Genomic DNA, 19015 nt, shown 5'->3' on the forward strand with positions numbered 1-19015 from the left:
ATAGCAGCAAAAATCCCCAAGTTGGAGTTTCACTACCTGCTGGCCTATAAAAAGTATCTTTATGCATGGGAGACTGAAGTTGTCACCCTTTAACAAAGGGCTGTCAAATCAGGATGGGCTTCAAGGAGCTGAATTTCCAAAAGAAATCCAGCCTGCCATCTACATGTGAGACCTCAAATTCCCAGCTGTAATGGGGTCTAGTCAAGGCTGTGGTTTTTCCAGTGGTCATGTATGGATGTGAGAGTTGGACTGTGAAGAAAGCTGAGCGTCGAAGAATTGATGCTTCTGAACTGTGGCGTTGGAGAAGACTCTTGAGAGTCCCTTGGACTGCAAGGAGATCCAACCAGTCCATCCTATAGGAGATCAGTCCTGGGTGTTCATTGGATGGACTGATGCTGAAGCTGAAACTCCAATACTTTGGCCACCTCATGCGAAGAGGTGACTCATTGGAAAAGACCCTGATGCTGGGAGGGATTGGGGGCAGGAGGAGAAGGGGACGACAGAGGATGAGATGGCTGGATGGCATCACCGACTCGATGGACGTGAGTCTGAGTCAACTCCAGGAGTTGGTGATGGACAGGGAGGTCTGGCGTGCTGCGATTCATGGAGTTGCAAAGAGTCAGACACAACTGAGCGACTGAACTGACTGACTGACTGACTGAAGGGAATCCTATTACTTTTTCAAGAGTGAAGGGTGAGTGGGGAACAAGAGAAGCATCAGGCTGAACATGACTATTTCAGGATCTATAGAACAGCTTCCCTCATCCATTGAGAAAAAAGCAGATCATGGTTTTTATGATTCTCAGGAGTAAGAAATCCAAATTCCCAATTTCCACCCCAGACAGAGAGCATTCTGTCTGCAAGTCACTTCACTACCCTTGTCTCTGCAGGTCTCCTGCAGCAGCAGTCACCTACACTGTTGATTCTTAAATCTGCAGCTTTGCCACTATGTGCCCAGAAGATCCAGTGATACTAGGGTATCTATGCCCTCGGAAGGAAGGTAGACTCCCTAGGTCTGGTCCTGCCACTCCAGTGCAAACTACATTCTTCTCTGTTGTTTATATTTTTAACTCTTAAAAGTACTTAGTACATGGGAGTATGTTTAAAGGAATTTCATGGAACAAAATTTTACGTTTAAAAACAGGAATCCTCTATAATACAAATAACGCTAATTTCTTGGTGACTTTAGAGTTCATTGTCTAAATGCTCCCACACTTATAGGAGAATTTTAATTTTTTTAGTAAAATTGAAGGTGATCAAGATTCAAGTTTTCCAAAGAGGGCAGGGTTTCAATGTCAGAACAGTGCTATCACATACACTCTTGGTCACTCACTCAGTCATTAAATATTTGAGGGGTCGCCATGTGAATGGCAACATGGAGAAATGACCAGACCTCATTAGAATGGAAATGAATATTTCACGAAAAAACAGGATTCTATTTCTTATTCAAGAAAACAGTTATCAGAAGGGTTCTTTGGTTTGTAACAGCCTCTCTTTGTTGTTGTTGTTGCTGTCACAAACATCTTGTCTATTTTATATTATTTTCCAATTTTTAAAAATTAATTCCCAGTTTTAACCTGGATATCCCACATAACTTCATAAGACTTGGATGTCCTACAAAAGGTGTCAAGTCAAAATGATTTTCACAGGAAGCTTTCAGGTCTTTCTCAGTTACAGTAAAAGGAAAACAGTGTTTCCCTTAATTTTCCTTTTTTAAAACACAGGCCAACAAACCCCAAAACTAGATGTTGAAAAGCTGAGAAGTCAAGGGGCTCTAGCCCATGTTTATTTCTTAGTGAGATGGTGAACATCAGTGAAGTAATCATTAATCATAGCTGGATTCCTCAGCAAAGATGTTGGCATTGGCACTCTAGCCAGTCACCAGCAAGGACTGCAAGTAACGCAAGGACACTAACGCCTATTTGATTTGGAAGAGAATACGGAACATGATGAAGCCGGCAGTGTCCTGTTCCCCTTCGCCGCTCTCCATCTCAGAGCCTCGCAACATCACATGCCCAGCTGTTAACCAGATGCGAGCACATTAGCCACAGCGAGTGTGAGAATAAAAATATTAGCATTATTTCCATGGTACTGGTCACATGGTTATTACAGAAATAATCAGTATTAGCATACTACAATATTTGTTTTGTTCTTAGATGTTGCAACACTCTACGGGAAAAATTATCTTTATTTGAAAAAGGTTAAAAATGAAAGTACGTGTTAAATATCTTTGCTGGAAAATGGTGGGAAATGGATTTGTTGAAACCATATGGAAAGGAAGAGGGAATCAATTAAAAACAGAAATCTAATAAATCTAAAATATTTCCAAATGAAATGCTTGTGGTAAGCTAATTTCTTGTAAACACTGCACTCAAGTTCCTTGAACAGTCCCAGATGGTAAACTAACTTTGTGGTCTTAAAATAAAAGTCAGCCAAAAAAACCAAAATAACTATATAACTTTATCATCAATGTAGAGGGAACCATGAGATCCATAATTAACCTATATATGTATATTTTTTTTTCTTTCCAAAATTTAAGAGGTTTGTGGAGTTTTACTAAACAGACGATTTCATTTAAATTTGAAGTTTGTGTGTATTCAATGGAGAAACAAAAATTCAAATGATAATACTGAAGTCAAAAGTGAGGTAAGAGCTATCATTATTTATATAACTTAGAAAAATAAAAACATTTCTAAAAACGCCAAAGTGTGGAAATATATTGCAAGGTCCAATTTCTACACGTTAGTGAACCTTCTTCGGTTGACATCTGTAAGATTTTATTCAAGAAAAATGTTTCCAAAAAATTTGTTTAAGTTGGGTTATAATTACAAGTTTGGGATATATGCTTTGACCAGAGATTATACAAGTGGAATCAACGTCTACCCTACCTGCTCCACCGTCAACAATCCATCAGGAGACCCTGGCATAGGCCGCATGGGTAGAAGCTGGCACAGCGAGCCTAGGAGTAAAGCAACTTCCTTCATGCTTCTCCAACAACACACCAGCACCATCTGAGCAGTTACGTCACATGTTTTTCCTTCTTTACCTTAAAAAAAAAAAAAAAACTATTGCAACACTAGACACTTGATTACTCACATCCCAGGTTTCTTAGAACAAGCTTATTCATGATTTCCCCAAGAAGAATCTGCTTGAACAAACCAATTTGTCATATGCTATATTTATTCAGGAGAAAATAACTAACACTTGTCGGGCATGTGCGATGGGTTGGAATCACCCTCTAAGTATTTTCTTTAATATAACTATATTCAAGGTAAATTGAAAAATAAAAAACAGCAGTATTCTAAAACCAAACTCTAACTTTTGGAAATTAATGGAATCAACTCTTTCCGCCTTTCAGTCATCCATAAAATATGACTATAATAAATATACTTTACTATTTGTTTCAGTGGGGGTGGTTGCTATGTCAGTAGAAGAATAGGATATGACTTTCTTTTCAAAGGAATATACAAATTATCTTTCTAAATGTACTTAAATTCCATAGTCGATTAGCTATAATCTTTACTCTCTTTTTCTAGCTTTAGGAATATTTTTGTACTGACATTAAAAAAAAATCCAAAACTATTAAATTTAAAAGGTAAGTTAACAAAATAATCTCTTTAACATAATCCCTTTTGTCTTTTAAAAGTCTGCTAAACTCAAAGGATAATGTGTCCATACATACACTTAAATACATCAAATAGGTCTGAAACATACACTAAGAAGGGAAGAAGTAGGATTGGAGAGGAAATAAGGAAATGAAAAAAAACTAAATTAATTTGTTTTTAGCTCTCTACCTCTGTATTATTTGAAACAATTACAACAAGCATATATTTATATAATTTTTTTAAAAATTAGAGAAATTTTTATAAGACAATATCCCCATCTAGTGGAGAATGTAGAATATGTTATAAACCAATAAGATATTACTGCTTCTGATAACTTTTTATAGCATTAAAGAAAATTATAAAAGAATAACTGAGAAAACAAACAGTAAGGATTCGAATTCTGAAGTCCTGGTGCAAAAGAGTAGCTCACATTTTAATAAGTCACAAATTTGTTTCCTTTAAAAGGCTGCCTGACTGACTATAAGGACGCTCACAGCATCAGACCATACTGCTGGGAGGAGCAGACTGCTGCCCAAACCCAAATTGACTGTACATCACTGTTCCTACATCACCTGGCTGTCAAGAGAGGTTTCAGGACTCAAAGGCTTTTTGTTGAAGCACCTTATGCACTGGACTGGAGCACACCGATTTCTGGTAAAAGTTTTATAAACTCATTCCCCAAAATAAATCATTATAAGCTCAAAAAAGACCTTATTTTCTCCACAGACCTGCATACATCTGCAGCCCCTGATTTACTACAGGAAAAGAGCATTTTGCACATTTTGTCACTTAAATATTGACTCCAGTACTGATTTTACATATACCTTTGATTTCTGCAGAAGTATCAATATTCGGTACACTGACACTCAAGTCCTCTAAATCAAAGCTACCACATTCTTTCAATATTTTGGCTTGACTGAAATAATCATTAGTATCTCGTGGCTGAATCTCATTCAGAATCCTGTGCAAGCGGCTTGCTGACTCTAAGGGAGAAAGACAAGATTACATAAAACCCCAGTTCCATATCAAATGCAGATATCCCTTGAGGGTCATTTGCCCTCAAAAACTTTGTAACTTTTAACTCTTGATGATTAGAACTATAAGAAGGGACTCACAGGGTGGATAATGTAAAAATTATTTTTATAAAGTCTTCATGATACTTGAATGTACTTTTAAAATACAGTGAATATTTTAAGTAGGGTGAAGATTGGACCAAAAAACACAACAGAAACTGTCCACAGACAGAAGCTGCCATCTGACATGACTTTTCTTAGTGCTGTCTAAGAATCTTAAACACAGCACTCAAACAGATGAAGGAAGAGCAATACACTTCAATGAATTTTCTTTAAACAGGTAAGAAACCCTATCACCTACAAAAACGATCTTTTCTAGCCCAGGAATATCATAAAAACTCCATAACTGACTTTGAGATGCATATGCAATATACTGCTTTCTAAGTAAGATTTACAGTCCTACTATTATATTTAACTTCATTTTTATTTTGTAAGCACTCACTGGACTAGGGAATGTAAACTCCATGAATGCAAGACTTTGTTCACTGTTGAGTTGCTAATGCCTAGAACAGAAACTGCCTCATAGAGGTTCAGTAACATGGGCTGAAGGAATTTATGGATGACTAGGTAATAAAGTGCTAGCCAGGCTCAGATTTTTTTAAGGAAAATAACAACAGGTAACAGGAAACTAATTAACAAATCAAAAGAATGAGTATTTACTGTATACCTATTACATACACTTATATTTTAAGTATCATAGGAAACACAAAGACCCAAACTGCTCTTGTAGTGATTCAGCCAACATCTTATGTTCACTCGTGGCTTCCATGAAATTTTGCCCAAAACAAAATTTGATGGCCATGAAAAAAACAGCACTGGCCCCAAAACAAACCACAGAAAAACTAAGAAAAAAGAGAGGGATAACCAGAATAAAATTTTAAGAGCCCTACTCATTCATTTTTGTGGTGTTCAGGGGAGACTTTTACCAAAGAATTCAGAATGCACAGTAGATAACATGGGAAAAATACAAGAAAAATGGAGACAATAAGAGGAAAAAAGAAAATGCAAAATTAAGGAAAAGTCAGTGAACTATGGACAGTTTTTAAGTTGAAGATATTTCAAAACTTTAATAACAAACAGAATTTTAGCATACTCTGAAGGCCCTACCCATAATTGGTGACATTCCAAATTTCTCATCCAAAATATATTGGTACTTGCCTGATCCAAATATTAGCTATCAGACTGGATGGTCTTTATTCCTATGCACTGCTTATATAGGAAAACTAAACCAACAAGTTTTAGTATTTAGCCTATCAGCCAAAATAAATCTATAACTGTGTCTTAGTATCATAAACTGGGGCTTCTCTGGTGTATCAGCTGGTAAAAAACGTGCCCGACAATGCAGGAGATGTAAGAGACGTGGGTTCAATGCCCGGGTCGGGAAGATACCCTGACAAAGGCAATGGCACCCCACTCCAGCATTCTTGCCTGGGAAATCCCATGGACAGAGGTGCCTGGCAGGCTACAGTCCATGGGGTCACAGAGTCGGACGCGACTGAGCACACACGCACACATCATAAACCATCACCAATCTGCCAGCTCATTTTCAGTAAACAACAAAACATAACATTTTCTATGCAAGCACACAACTCTAAGTTCATTATCAGTGCAAAGTATTGTATAATTCAGTGTGTGCTTATGATATACTCAGTGTATTTTCCAAAATGCACTCACCAACTTTATTTCAACATGAAATACAAATCTACTTCATGATTTTCTACGTGTTCAAAAGAACACTTTGTTAGTATATATCCTTAACAGTCAACCACTTCTGGCCTGTTGTAGTATGGGTCCAGTAATCCCCTCCCTTATCCAGGTTTCAGTTATCCTTGGTCAACCATGAGCTGAAAATATTATATGGAAAATATCAAAAATAAAGAAATCACAAGTTTTAAACTGCATGCCGTCCTGAATAGCATGATGAAATCTCACACTGGCCCTCTTCATTCCACGTAGGATCCTCAATCATCAACATCATCTGCAAGCTGACATCCAACCATCAACATTGTCAGGGCTTGATGATCCAGGAACACTGATATAGGTAATCCTCCTGATGTATCACCAAGTGGTCAACAGTGATAGCCACGACTGAAGTGACTTAGCAGCAACAAACAGTGAGTCACAATGCGTATGCCGTTCATCTCATTTCACCTCATCACACAGGCATTTTATCATCTCGCATTATCATAAGAAGAAGGGGTGAGCTCAGTACAGTAAGATAGTTTGAGAGAAAGAGACCACGTCCACCTAACTTTTACTATAGTATACTGCTATAACTGTTCTATACTATTATCGGTTTGGGGTTTCTCTGGTGGCTCAGATGGTAAAGAATCTGCCTGCAATGCAGGAGACCTGGGTTCGATCCCTGAGTTGGGAAGATACCCGAGGGAAAGCAATGGCAACTCACTCCAGTATTCTTTCTGGGAAGTGCCATGGTCAGCAGATCCTACTAGCGGGCTACAGTCCATGGGGTTGCAAAGAGTTGGACACGACTGAGTGACTAATGCTTACTATTACTGGTTATCATTGTTAAGCTCTTACTGTGCCTAATTTATAAGTAAAATTTTATAAGTATGTATGTTTAGGAAAAAACATGTTATCATAAGTATGGGTACCATCTGCACTGTCAGGCATCCACTGGGGGTCTTGGAACATATATCCCTTCGATAAGAGGGGAATGCTGTATACATATGCCACTAGGACATCGCAGGCACTGAATTTAGTTCCTATACTTTCAGCAATTGTTCATTCACTGATTTATTCATCATGACAACTATTCATTGGCTATCTACTTCCACCAGGCACTGTGCCGGGTGAAAGGGAGGAAATCATAGAAAAAACCCCCTCTTAAACTGCAACAACTCCAACAAAGGAGAAATCTATGGGAAGGGGAGAGTACTGAGACAAGACTGGCAAGGCAGCAGGAGCGAAATTATTATAGGACCTAGCCACTAACATGTTTTAAATAAAAAGGAAGGGGGATGTGCAGAGCACAAGGGTTAAGTAAAGATAACGTGTAACATGATAAATGACATGACTAGAAAAGATCACTTCGGATGTAGTAAAAAGTAGATGGAAGAAGATGAGAGTAGATGTGGGGAAACAAGAGAGGATAAAAGCCTGCGGTAAGGTAAGAAGATGCAGATAAAAGAAGAAGAGATGTGAGAGACATTTAAGGGGCACCACTGAAAGAATGTGGAGATAGGCTAGACACAAGGAGTAAAGGGGAGATGTCAGGCAGCCTGAGCTCCTGACTTACACAAACAGGTCTCTGGTAGAACAGTTTCCAAAGATAAAAGAGGGGAGGGAAAGAAAGATGAAATTTCATGAGTTCAATTCTGGACATTCTGAGCATCTCTTCCAATTTTTTTTTTTTTTTAATTTAAATGACCTTTGTGGCCAGTGGTCTTTGCCTATCCCAGATTCCTAACAAGCTGCCTTCTCTGACAGAACCCCATCAACTGCTCTCTAATTTATATGGCCTGCTTCCCCGGTCCCAACCAGAACACAACTGTGGTAGGCTGTATTCTGAAATGACAACATTATAAAATCCAATGTACCCCAGAGAAGGGAGCACCTTGCTGACCACCTGACTATTTATTTACCCAGGTTATTTTTTATAGTTAAAAAATATTACCCAATAGGCAGAAGTATCACCAGTCATAATAATAATGTCTTTGTCCCCAATGTAACCTATCTCTCTGAAGAAATGAGTAAGGGAAAAAACACAGTAATTCTAACTTTTCCCGTTTACTGACCTGCATCAGTGTCATTGGGGATGAGGCCTTCTGGGGAGGAGCTCTGAATGACTGGAGACACCACGGCCGAGAGCCTATAAGAGGTCACAAGGAGCTTCTCCACCACGGGTCTCCACTCACTCACCAACTGCAGGCTGCTGCAACAAGGATGTTAGAGGAATTTATACGAAAAGCCAAAATCGCATTTTCAAGATGGAAACAGATGAAAGGGATCAAAGCAATTTGGGTTTCAAAATCATGCCATCTATGAAATATATAAGACATAAAAGTATATGTATATATGTTTTCATTTTTAATTATCTTTAAGGCAATATGTTCCTTTCTCAAGACACATTCCAGTAGGAGTTTAAAGCTCAGAAGTGAGAATTTAGGAGCCAACGGGGGCGGGGGTGGGGTGGGGGGGGGATATACTTACTTTAGAGGCAGCTTCCGCAAAGCTCCTGTTATACAGTGGACCCGCCCGTACATTGGAAATGATGCTGCTGCCTGAAGCAGAGAATTTTCAGCCCGAGATACTTCTTCCTCAAGATTTTCCAACAAGCATTTGATAACTAGGAAATGCAAACAAAAAACAACACCCACCAAAATAACACCAGTTTAAAAACACATTTACAAATTTGTGCACAGCAGAACAGTTCCCACAAAGACACCCAACTCAACTGAACTTTATACTAGAGGTTTCTGAATGAAAAAAGAGATTGTTCAAGCTTATTCAGCCTGTTCTCCATTTCCAGTTAAGGGAGAACCATGTCTCTGCCCTGACTTCCTGGATCCATTTACAGCATTCATTCTGGATCATTCCTCCTAGACATCCTCTATCTCAGTCAGCAGACCCCAGGCCTGTATGCCATGCGCTACTTGGACAGATTTTTTAAAATAATGGCTTTATTGAGATATGACTCACACACCATTCAATTTATACATTCAAAGTGTACAAGTCAATGGTCTTTTGGATATTCACAGCGATGTGCAAAAACCGCCACCACAGTGAGTTTGGAACATTTTAATGTGCTCCCCCCAGAAAAGCTTTACCCATTGCCAGACACTCCCTTCCCTGTACCCCTCACCTCCCTCAGCCCTAGGCCATCACTTTGCCGGTTTTCTGCCTATTCTGGACACAACCACATAAATCTAATCAAACAATACATGGCTTCTTTCATGTTATAGCATGTATATTTCATTACTTTAAACAGCTGAACAACAGCCCATTGTATGGATATACCACATTTTATTTATTGGACGATAGACATATGAGCTGTTTCTACTTTTTGGCTATTATGAATTATGCTGCTATGAACACTCATGCACAATTTTTGTCTGGACACAGTTTCCATTTTTCTTCACTAAATGCCTATAATGGACTGAATGCCTGTGTCTCCTCGCCCATGCCCCAAATGCATGCCGAAACCCTCACCCTCATTGCAATGGTATTCAGAGGTAGAATCTTTAGGAAGTAATCAAGTTTAGCCAAGGTCATGACAGTCAGACCCCCATGATGGGATTAGTGTCCTTATAAGAGGAAGAGAGATCAGAGCTTGCTCTCTCCTCCATGAGAGAACTGACTGAGAAGACTGATATCTACAAATCAGGAAGAGGGTTCTCACCAGGAACCAAATCTTTTGACCCTGTAATCTTGATCTTCCCAGCCACTAGAACTGTGAGAAATAAATGCCTGTTTAAGTTATCCACTCATGGTATCTTGTTAAAGCAGCCTGAGCTGACTAAGACCATGTCCAAGAGAGGAACTGTGGAGTCATATGGTAATTCTATGTTTAGCCCTTCGAGAAACTAGACATCTTTTTCCAAAGGGGCCAGACCATTTTACATTCCCATCAACAGTTTGTAGGAGAGATTCACTTTTTCTAAATCCTCATCAACACTAGTTATCACCTATTTTTTTAATTATAGCCATCTTACTGAGTGTGCAGTACTTCCTCATTGTTATTTTGATTTGCATTTCCCTAACTGCCTCTTGAGAAATCTGTATGCAGGTCAGGAAGCAACAGTTAGAACTGGACATGGAACAACAGACTGGTTCCAAATAGGAAAAGGAGTACATCAAGGCTGTACATTGTCACCCTGCTTATTTAACTTATATGCAGAGTGCATCATGAGAAATGCTGGGCTGGAAGAAGCACAAGCTGGAATCAAGACTGCCGGGAGAAATATTAATAACCTCAGATATGCAGATGACACCACCCTTATGGCAGAAAGTGAAGAGGAACTAAAAAGCCTCTTGATGAAAGTGAAAGAGGAGAGTGAAAAAGTTGACTTAAAGCTTAACATTCAGAAAACTAAGATCATGGCATCTGGTCCCATCACTTCATGGCAGATAGATGGGGAAACAGTGGAAACAGTGGCAGACTTTATTTTGGGGGCTCCAAAATCACTGCAGATGGTGATTGCAGCCATGAAATTAAAAGACGCTTACTCCTTGGAAGGAAAGTTATGACCAACCTAGATAGCATATTAAAAAGCAGAGACATTACTTTGCCAACAAAGGTACATCTGGTCAAGCTATGGTTTTTCCAGTGGTCATGTATGGATGTGAGAGTTGGACTATGAAGAAAGCTGAGCGCCGAAGAATTGATGCTATTGAACTGTGGTGTTGGAGAAGACTCTTGAGAGTCCCTTGGACTGCAAGGAGATCCAACCAGTCCATCCTGAAGGAGATCAGTCCTGGGTGTTCATTGGAAGGACTGATGCTGAAGCTGAAACTCCAATACTTTGGCCACCTGATGCAAAAAGTTGACTCATTGGAAAAGACCCTGATGTTGGGAGGGATTGGGGGCAGGAGGAGAAGGGGATGACACAGGATGAGATGGCTGGATGGCATCACCGACTCGATGGACACGGGTTTGAGTAAACTCTGGGAGTTTGTGATGGACAGGGAGGCCTGGCGTGCTGCGATTCATGGGGTCGCAGAGTCGGACACGATTGAGCGACTTGAACTGAATTGAACTGAACAGCTAAAGATGCTAAGCGTCTTTTCATCTGCTTATTGTTTATATTCATGTTTTTTGGAGGAATATCTATTCAGATTCTTTGTTTTTTAATTTGGTTATATCCTTTTATTAGTGAGTTGTAAAAGTTCCTTATATATTCTAGATACAAGGTCCCACAGATAAAATTATTTGCAAATATTTTTCCCACTCTACAGGTTGTCTTCTCAACTTCTTGTTGGCATCCTTGAGACACAAAAGTTTCAAATTTGTGTGTCAAAGTTTCAAAGTCCAATTTATCTACTTTACTCAAGATCACAAAGATTTACACCTAGGTTTTATTCTAAGAGTTTTGTTGTTTAACTCTCGCATGTAGCTCTTTGATCCATTTTAAGCTAATTTTTGTATATAGTATGAGGTACTGGGTCAAATTTTGTTCTTCTGAATGTGGACATCCAGTTGTCTAGCACAGTGGATGTCTCCCCTCACCATTCAGGAGAAAGTTTCAGAATTGTGTATAACCAGTAAATTATTCATATTTAGAAAATATATAGAACTCCAAAAAATCATTTGGGGAAAGACAAACAACCCCACATAAAACTGAACAAATGGCATGAAAATGCATTTATAGCAGGGGTAGAAGTGAATGGCTTATAAACATGTAAAAAGATGCCCAATTACATTAGTAATCAGGAAAATGCAAGATGAAACCACATGAGACACTGTTTGATATTCTGCAAATTTTTTAAATCTGAGAATAGCAAGTTATAGTGATGCACTACAATTCTCATAATTTATTGGTGGGTGGGAGTGTAAATTGAAAATCTACTTGACATCACCTAGTCAAGTTAAAGATGCATATACTTTATGACTAGGCTATTCTACTTTTCTGTTTATCATAAACTCTTAGACATATGCATTAGAAGTTATTATGCATCTAATAACATAACAAGAATAACAAGAATGTTCACATTGGCATTACTTATATAGAAAAAAGAATTCCATCAATAGGAGAATGCATTAATACATTGTAGTAAATTTGTATAATACATATAGTACTATTTATATATAATTCATAATCATGTATTAATAAAAGAAAATAATATATTGCTTAATAATATATAAATAGTAAAATCTTGGTAAAAGCAAGACAAAAGATTAATATTAAACACAGGGCAATAATTATATGGTGGGAGGAGGGAACTAGGATAAGCAAGAGGTTTCAACATTATGGGTGCTACCACAGTTCTTACCTAGCTTGTGATATCACAAGCTTGGGACACGCCTTGTGAAATTTTTATACTATTACTATTTAGATTCTACATATATATATTCTATATTCATACTTTTTATGTTTGAAATATTTTGTGAAATTTCAAAATGTCTTGAATTTAAAAGCCTCTACATGAAGCATGAACTCCCCAGTTCACCCCAGTTGTAGACCTCATTTTATCATCTCAACAGGGTCTCCTCTGGAACCCAGCCCCTAAACAATTAGAGTTGGGCACAGGTCACCTTCCAGGGCACTGTCATCTCCGGCCCAAGCTCTATGGCTACATCTCTACCAGAACTATCCATGGCTTCTAGTTTTCTCCATTAGTTCTTTTTCATGGCTTTTTCCACCATCTTAGAACACTGTTCACCTTTCTTTCTCGATCTGACCTCTGTTTTATTTAATAAAAATTCCCATCTGTCTTTATTTTTAGTACAATTCCAAAACGAAGACTTACTAGGATAAAATTAAGTATACGAACCTCCAACAAATATTTGTTTAAAATCATTAGGTCTAAAGATCTAAAACAACTCAGATCCTAGGTTTTGGAACTGGCTATATGGGAAGAGTAAAAGGGAAGAGTGTGTTAGCCAGTTAAAACATAAACCCCAACAGACAGAGGAACTTTGCTCTACATAAAATTAACAAAGATGATCTGGCTATGTGAAGTGAAAGTCACTTAGTCATGTCCGACTCTTTGCAGCTCCATAGACTATACAGTCCATGGAATTCTCCAGGCCAGAATACTGGAGTGGGTAGCCTTTCCCTTCTCTAGGGGATCTTCCCAACCCAGGGATCAAACCCAGGTCTCCCGCATTGCAGGCGGATTCTTTACCAACTGAGCCACAAGGGACGCCTGATCTGGCTATAGTCATAGTAAGACTTTTTTCTGAAGAGAAAAAAGTACATTTTTGGTAAACAAAACAAGGTCTTACTTAAATAAAAGCTCTAGTAATGTACATTTTCATATGTACACGTTTAACATGAATCCTCTGTTTAGAAATAATATAGTTGAGTAAACTATGTGCAAAAGAGAAATCCATGATATACTTATATGCTGGTAAACTACTAAGCTGGTAAACTCTTAAGTAAAAGAAAAAACCACAGAGTAAGTGTTTAACCATTAGATATCCTAACCATATGAACAGTGAGAGAGTAAGATACTGGTTTTGATAAGGAAAAGCAAAAGGTCATTTCCTCAATACAAACCTATTAGTGTGTTACTTTCCACCACAGCAGCAGACTTATCTCCATCTCCACATGCAACCCGCTGAGTTTTTAAGTAAGCAGACAGCGATGACGGCAAAGCATTCTGCCAGATTAAGAAGTTCAGTAGGTAGGAAGCTGTTACACAGTCATACGGTTTTGTGCTGGTGCTAAGCTCCAGAGCTGCTTGGAATAAGCCTTGCAGTTTCACTGAACCCTAGGATAAAGCAGAGACTCAGTCACTGTCATTGAAACATTTCTTTAATTTGAAGGAAAAACGTATTTAAAGACAGAGCTTGCCACACAACTGTAACTCAATACAAACGTTAATTTCCTGAAGATAGGCTGACGTTTTTATTAATTAAATGATTATTAATCAGTTCTAGAGATCTTCCCTGGTGGCTCAGACGGTAAAGCGTTTGCCTACAATGCAAGAGACCCGGGTTCAATCCTTGGGTCAGGAAGATCTCCTGAAGAAGGAAATGGCAACCCACTCCAGTATTCTCGCCTGGAAAATCCCATGGACGGAGGAGCCTGGTAGGCTACAGTTCATGGGGTCGCAAAGAGTCGGACACAACTGAGCAAATTCACTTTAATCAGTTCTAGTGATGAAGGTCTTGAAAATTTCAGTTGGGAAAATCAAAAAGAAAAACCTTTTTCTTCAGCAAAAGTATACTTTTTCCTGTAGAAATTCTGCTATGACCATAAGCAGATCATCCTCATTATTTCTGTATAGCCCAAAGTTCTTTTACATGGCAAGGTTTATTTTACTGGGCGTCAACCTCCCGCCCTTCTCCCCAGCTGATTCCTATAGAGCTAGTTCAATGGAAAAAAAGACACATACACATGAAGGCTGAGTGCCAAAGAATTGATATTTTCGAATTGTAGTGCTAGAGAAGACTCTTAAGAAGACTCTTGGGCTGCAGGAAGATCAAACCAGTCAATCCTAAAGAAAATCAACCTTGAATATTTATTGGAAGGACTGATGCTGAGCTGAAGCTCCAATACTTTGAACACCTGATAGGAAGAGCCAACTCACTGGAAAAAACCCTGAGGCTGGGAAAGATTGAGGGCAGGGGGCGGGGGGGCGGCGGGTGACAGAGGATGAGATGGTTGGTTGGCATCACCGACTCAATGGACATGAGTTTAGGCAAACTCTGGGAGATAGGGAAAGACAGGAAAGCTCGGCAGGCTGCAGTTCATGGGGTCGCAAAAAGTCAGATACAACCTAGCGACTGAACAACAACAATGAAAATACAAACTCATCAGGCTGTTCCTGGCAAAGCTCCACGTATATGTGTGAAAAGTAAAGTGATAAGATCAACCTCAGAAATTCTGCATCAGCTCCCAGAGCTGTATCTCATCTAAATATCCACTCACACAGCCTGTCCTCAAGAAGACAGAACAAAGGGCGGTTCACTGTAATCACGCATGGAAGCGCACGGGGCTGAGGACAGAAGATACGGATCCTAGTCCCAGCTCCACAGTTGACAAGCTGTCTGTTTCACCACTCAGGGTTTTGTTGCTCAATAATATTCAATCTACTAAAATTATCTCATAACTTTAATCTAAGGGAAAAAATCATTATAAATGTAATTTTGAATTTGATCATAGATATATCAATATTTAATAATGCCTTCAAATATCAGGTAATAGATTCAAATATAGCTTACTTTTACTTAAATTCTTTGCTGTTTCATGCTTAATTTTTTATGACCTAAAAAACTGAAAGACACTGGTCAAAAGCTCAAATCTAAACAAACATTAGAAAGAAATCAATCAAGCATCAATCACCATTTTTGTAACTGACAATAAGCCCCTAAACTGCCTAACTAGCCAATTAGTAAGAAACAAAATAGCCTTTGGAATTTAAAACAGCACCTTTGTTCTTTCATTTCAGGACAGTCAAAACACAACAAAAAGACCTTGGATATGTAGCTCCAAAAGAAAGAAGGGCAAGAGACTAGGTGAGTAGTAAAGTCATATATTTGAAAGATATGCCATCAAAATATGAATATACAGGTCCTCAGAGAGATTAGGCCAGCATTCAAACAATGTTTTCAAGTTAACTATATTAAAAAGTTAATTATATACTACCTAGGTTCTACTCAAAGACTTTGAAAATATAATGCATAATTAATATTTTAAAGTCTCAAATGCCTATTCCTAGGACCAGTTTACTAATATACAAGCCAGACCAAATATATAACCACCAGAATCCTAGAGCAAGCCATATGTGCTAAGTTTTGTGAATTCTATAGTTTGTGTCTCTTATACCATGCACATACTTATCAAAATAGTTACAGAGTTCATGTGAGAACCAGGTATTTCATATAGGTACCATAATACGTATCTTTCCCCACTCCAGTGAAGTTGCTCAGTCGTGTCCGGCTCTGCGATCCCATGGACTGTAGTCTACCAGGGTCCTCCATCCATGGAATTTTCCAGGCAAGAATACTGGAGTGGGTTGCCATTTCCTTCTCCAGGGGATCTTCCTGACCCAGGGATCGAACCCAGGTCTTCCACATTTCAGGCAGATGCTTTACCATCTGAGCTATCAGGGAAGTCCCCACTCCACTTCAGATACTCTCAAAATAGTCAAGAATGAGGCATAGTTATACGTATGATACAAAGCTACAGTGTGATGAAAGGTAAGAGGCAAGGGTTGGTAGAAGGAGACAGAGAAAGAGAAAGCATCTTCTTTAAAAACTCATAAAGTACAAAAATGAGCAGCCTAAGCACTGAAGAAGTTTCTGCTCATCAAAGCCCCTGAAAGACCACCAGGATAGGCAGACACTAGAGAGCAACTCTAAATTTGAAGCCAAGTCAGAAGAGATGTCTGAGATTTTGCAATGTCCTCCAGAGGCAGTGGAAACACCTTGGACTCTCTGACACATGCTCCTACAGAACCCCACTGCATCTACAAGAGCCTAATAGCTGGAGCCCAGACCATGGCTCAGCTGCTACCCCTGAAGGCTCCCATGGCCTCTATGCACTCCCACAGGAGCCACAGTAAAGCTCTAGAGCCAGGCACCCCACAGCTACTGGTGACTTCACTGCCCCAGAATAGGTCTCAAGGGTAGAGTCAAATGCCTGGGCTATGGGGTCCCCTGGAGACCCATTCCCAAGCTGTGCCTTCATTCCTGAGCCCATCTTTGATTTTCACCCCAAGGAAGGACGTGCAAAGCATGAGGAAAAGCGTGGGGCTGGGGTAGAACACCCAGGGAGAGAACTGTTGTTAACCTCAAGTACTCTGAGTTTCAGTCTCAGTTTAGCTATTGCTTGTTGGAACATCAGAAACATGTTCTCTACCTCACTTACACCCACTTCCCAGTCCACGAAGCAGAGAGATTATCTCAAAAAAAATCAAGTTACTGTAAGTGATGTGTTTTGATCGAATATTAACAGGTCCAGCGGAACTGGGTAGACCACAGTTTACTGAAATCTATCAATAATCTTGTAAACAATAAAACCTACTGCTTCCTATACCTCTCTTTTTATCAAAACAAGTTTTTAAAAAAGCAAAGCTCACTGATTTGGATTTTCTTTCTCTTACAACATTTCCTCCTGCCCCACTACCCATCCCTACCTTCGCCATCCCACCACCTGCAACTGGACAGGTAGTAATGATAACTGAAACAGAAGATGCAAGAAGGCAGAAGCAGAGACCCTGGACAACCCACAGATTGCTTTATCTGCTGCTAAGACAGAAATTTTTCATGCATATATCACATTGACACTTACAGAAGAAAAGTCCAAATACCTGAAATTGTACAAACGTTTTTGGTAACTTCATTAGAAGATCAAATGCTAAAATTTTCACTTCTTCAAAAGTGCCAGTTAAACATTCCATTAGTGTTTGAAAACGACCAACATCAATATCATGACTCAGCTGATACACTGTTTGGACTCTACCTAAAAATTAAAAAAAAAAAAAATTTTTTTTAAGTGAACAGTAGGAAAAGGAAATCAACATTTTGAAGTTATTTAGCCAAATTTACAGAAAATTAGTATAAGAACTCACACCTAAAAAAAAAAAAGAACTCACACCTTATACTTCACCCACAATAGCATAAAAAATATTTCCAGTAATTTTCAAAAATGATAAAATATTAAGTATTATAATTCTACAGAGAAGACATATTTTTTAAATAACCATTTTTAAAAATTGAAGAATAGTTCATTTACAATGTTCTGCTAGTTTCAGGTGTGCACCAAAGTGATTGTTACATACATACTTGTTTTAGATTCTCTTCCATTCAGTTCAGTTCAGTTCAGTTCAGTCGCTCAGTCGTGTCTGACTCTTTGCCACCCCATGAATCGCAGCACGCCAGACCTCCCTGTCCATCACAAACTCCCCCAGTTTACTCAAACTCACGCCCATCGAGTTGGTGATGCCATCCAGCCATCTCATCCTCTGTCGTCCCCTTCTCCTCCTGCCCCCAATCCCTCCCAGCATCAGGGTCTTTTCCAAAGAGTCAACTCTTCGCATGAGGTGGCCAAAGTATTAGAGTTTCAGCTTCAGCATCAGTCCTTCCAATGAACACCCAGGACTGATCTCCTTCAGGATGGACTGGTTGGATCTCCTTGCAGTCCAAGGGACTCTCGAGAGTCTTCTCCAACACCACAGTTCAATAGCATCAATTTTTCAGCGCTCAGCTTTCTTCATAGTCCGACTCTCACATCCATATGTGACCACTGGAAAAACCATAGCCTTGACCAGATGGACCTTTGTTGGCAAAGTAATGTTTCTGCTTTTTAATATGCTATCTAGGTTGGTCATAACTTTCCTTTCAAGGAGTAAGCGTCTTTTAATTTCATGGCTGCAATCACCATCTGCAGTGATTTTGGAGCCCCCAAAAATAAAGTCTGACACTGTTTCCACTGTCTCCCCATCTACTTCCCATGAGGTGATGGGACCAGATGCCATGATCTTAGTTTTCTGAATGTTAAGCTTTAAGTCAACTTTTTCACTCTCCTCTTTCACTCCTGGCTCACAGGGTAAAGAATCCGCCTGCCATGCAGGAGACCTGGGTTCAATCCCTGGGTTGGGACGATCCCCTGGAAGAGGGCATGGCAACCCACTCCAGTATTCTTGCCTGGGAAATCCCATGAACAGAGGAGCCTGGCAGACTACAGTCTGCATACTTCACTCTGA

The 19015-nt window shown here is 39.2% G+C and overlaps 1 protein-coding gene across 5 annotated transcripts in view; it reads right to left on the reverse strand.

Moving 5' to 3' along the window:
- The window catches only part of THADA (THADA armadillo repeat containing), a 326765-nt gene that overhangs the window by 268054 nt on the left and 39696 nt on the right, over positions 1–19015 (reverse strand). For 4 of the 5 annotated variants that reach the window (XM_043468440.1, XM_043468436.1, XM_043468437.1 and 1 more), the window contains 6 exons: positions 17621–17772; positions 13861–14074; positions 8852–8987; positions 8437–8573; positions 4430–4588; positions 2889–3046 (listed from right to left, as the gene is read on the reverse strand). In XM_043468440.1, the coding sequence (XP_043324375.1) occupies positions 2889–3046; positions 4430–4588; positions 8437–8573; positions 8852–8987; positions 13861–14074; positions 17621–17772 (956 nt within the window). The remainder of the gene's footprint in view (positions 1–2888; positions 3047–4429; positions 4589–8436; positions 8574–8851; positions 8988–13860; positions 14075–17620; positions 17773–19015) is intronic. The other variant, XM_043468439.1, reaches the window with a different exon arrangement.

The sequence above is a fragment of the Cervus canadensis genome, chromosome 5, assembly GCF_019320065.1.
Source record: "Cervus canadensis isolate Bull #8, Minnesota chromosome 5, ASM1932006v1, whole genome shotgun sequence".
NCBI lineage: Eukaryota > Metazoa > Chordata > Mammalia > Artiodactyla > Cervidae > Cervus > Cervus canadensis.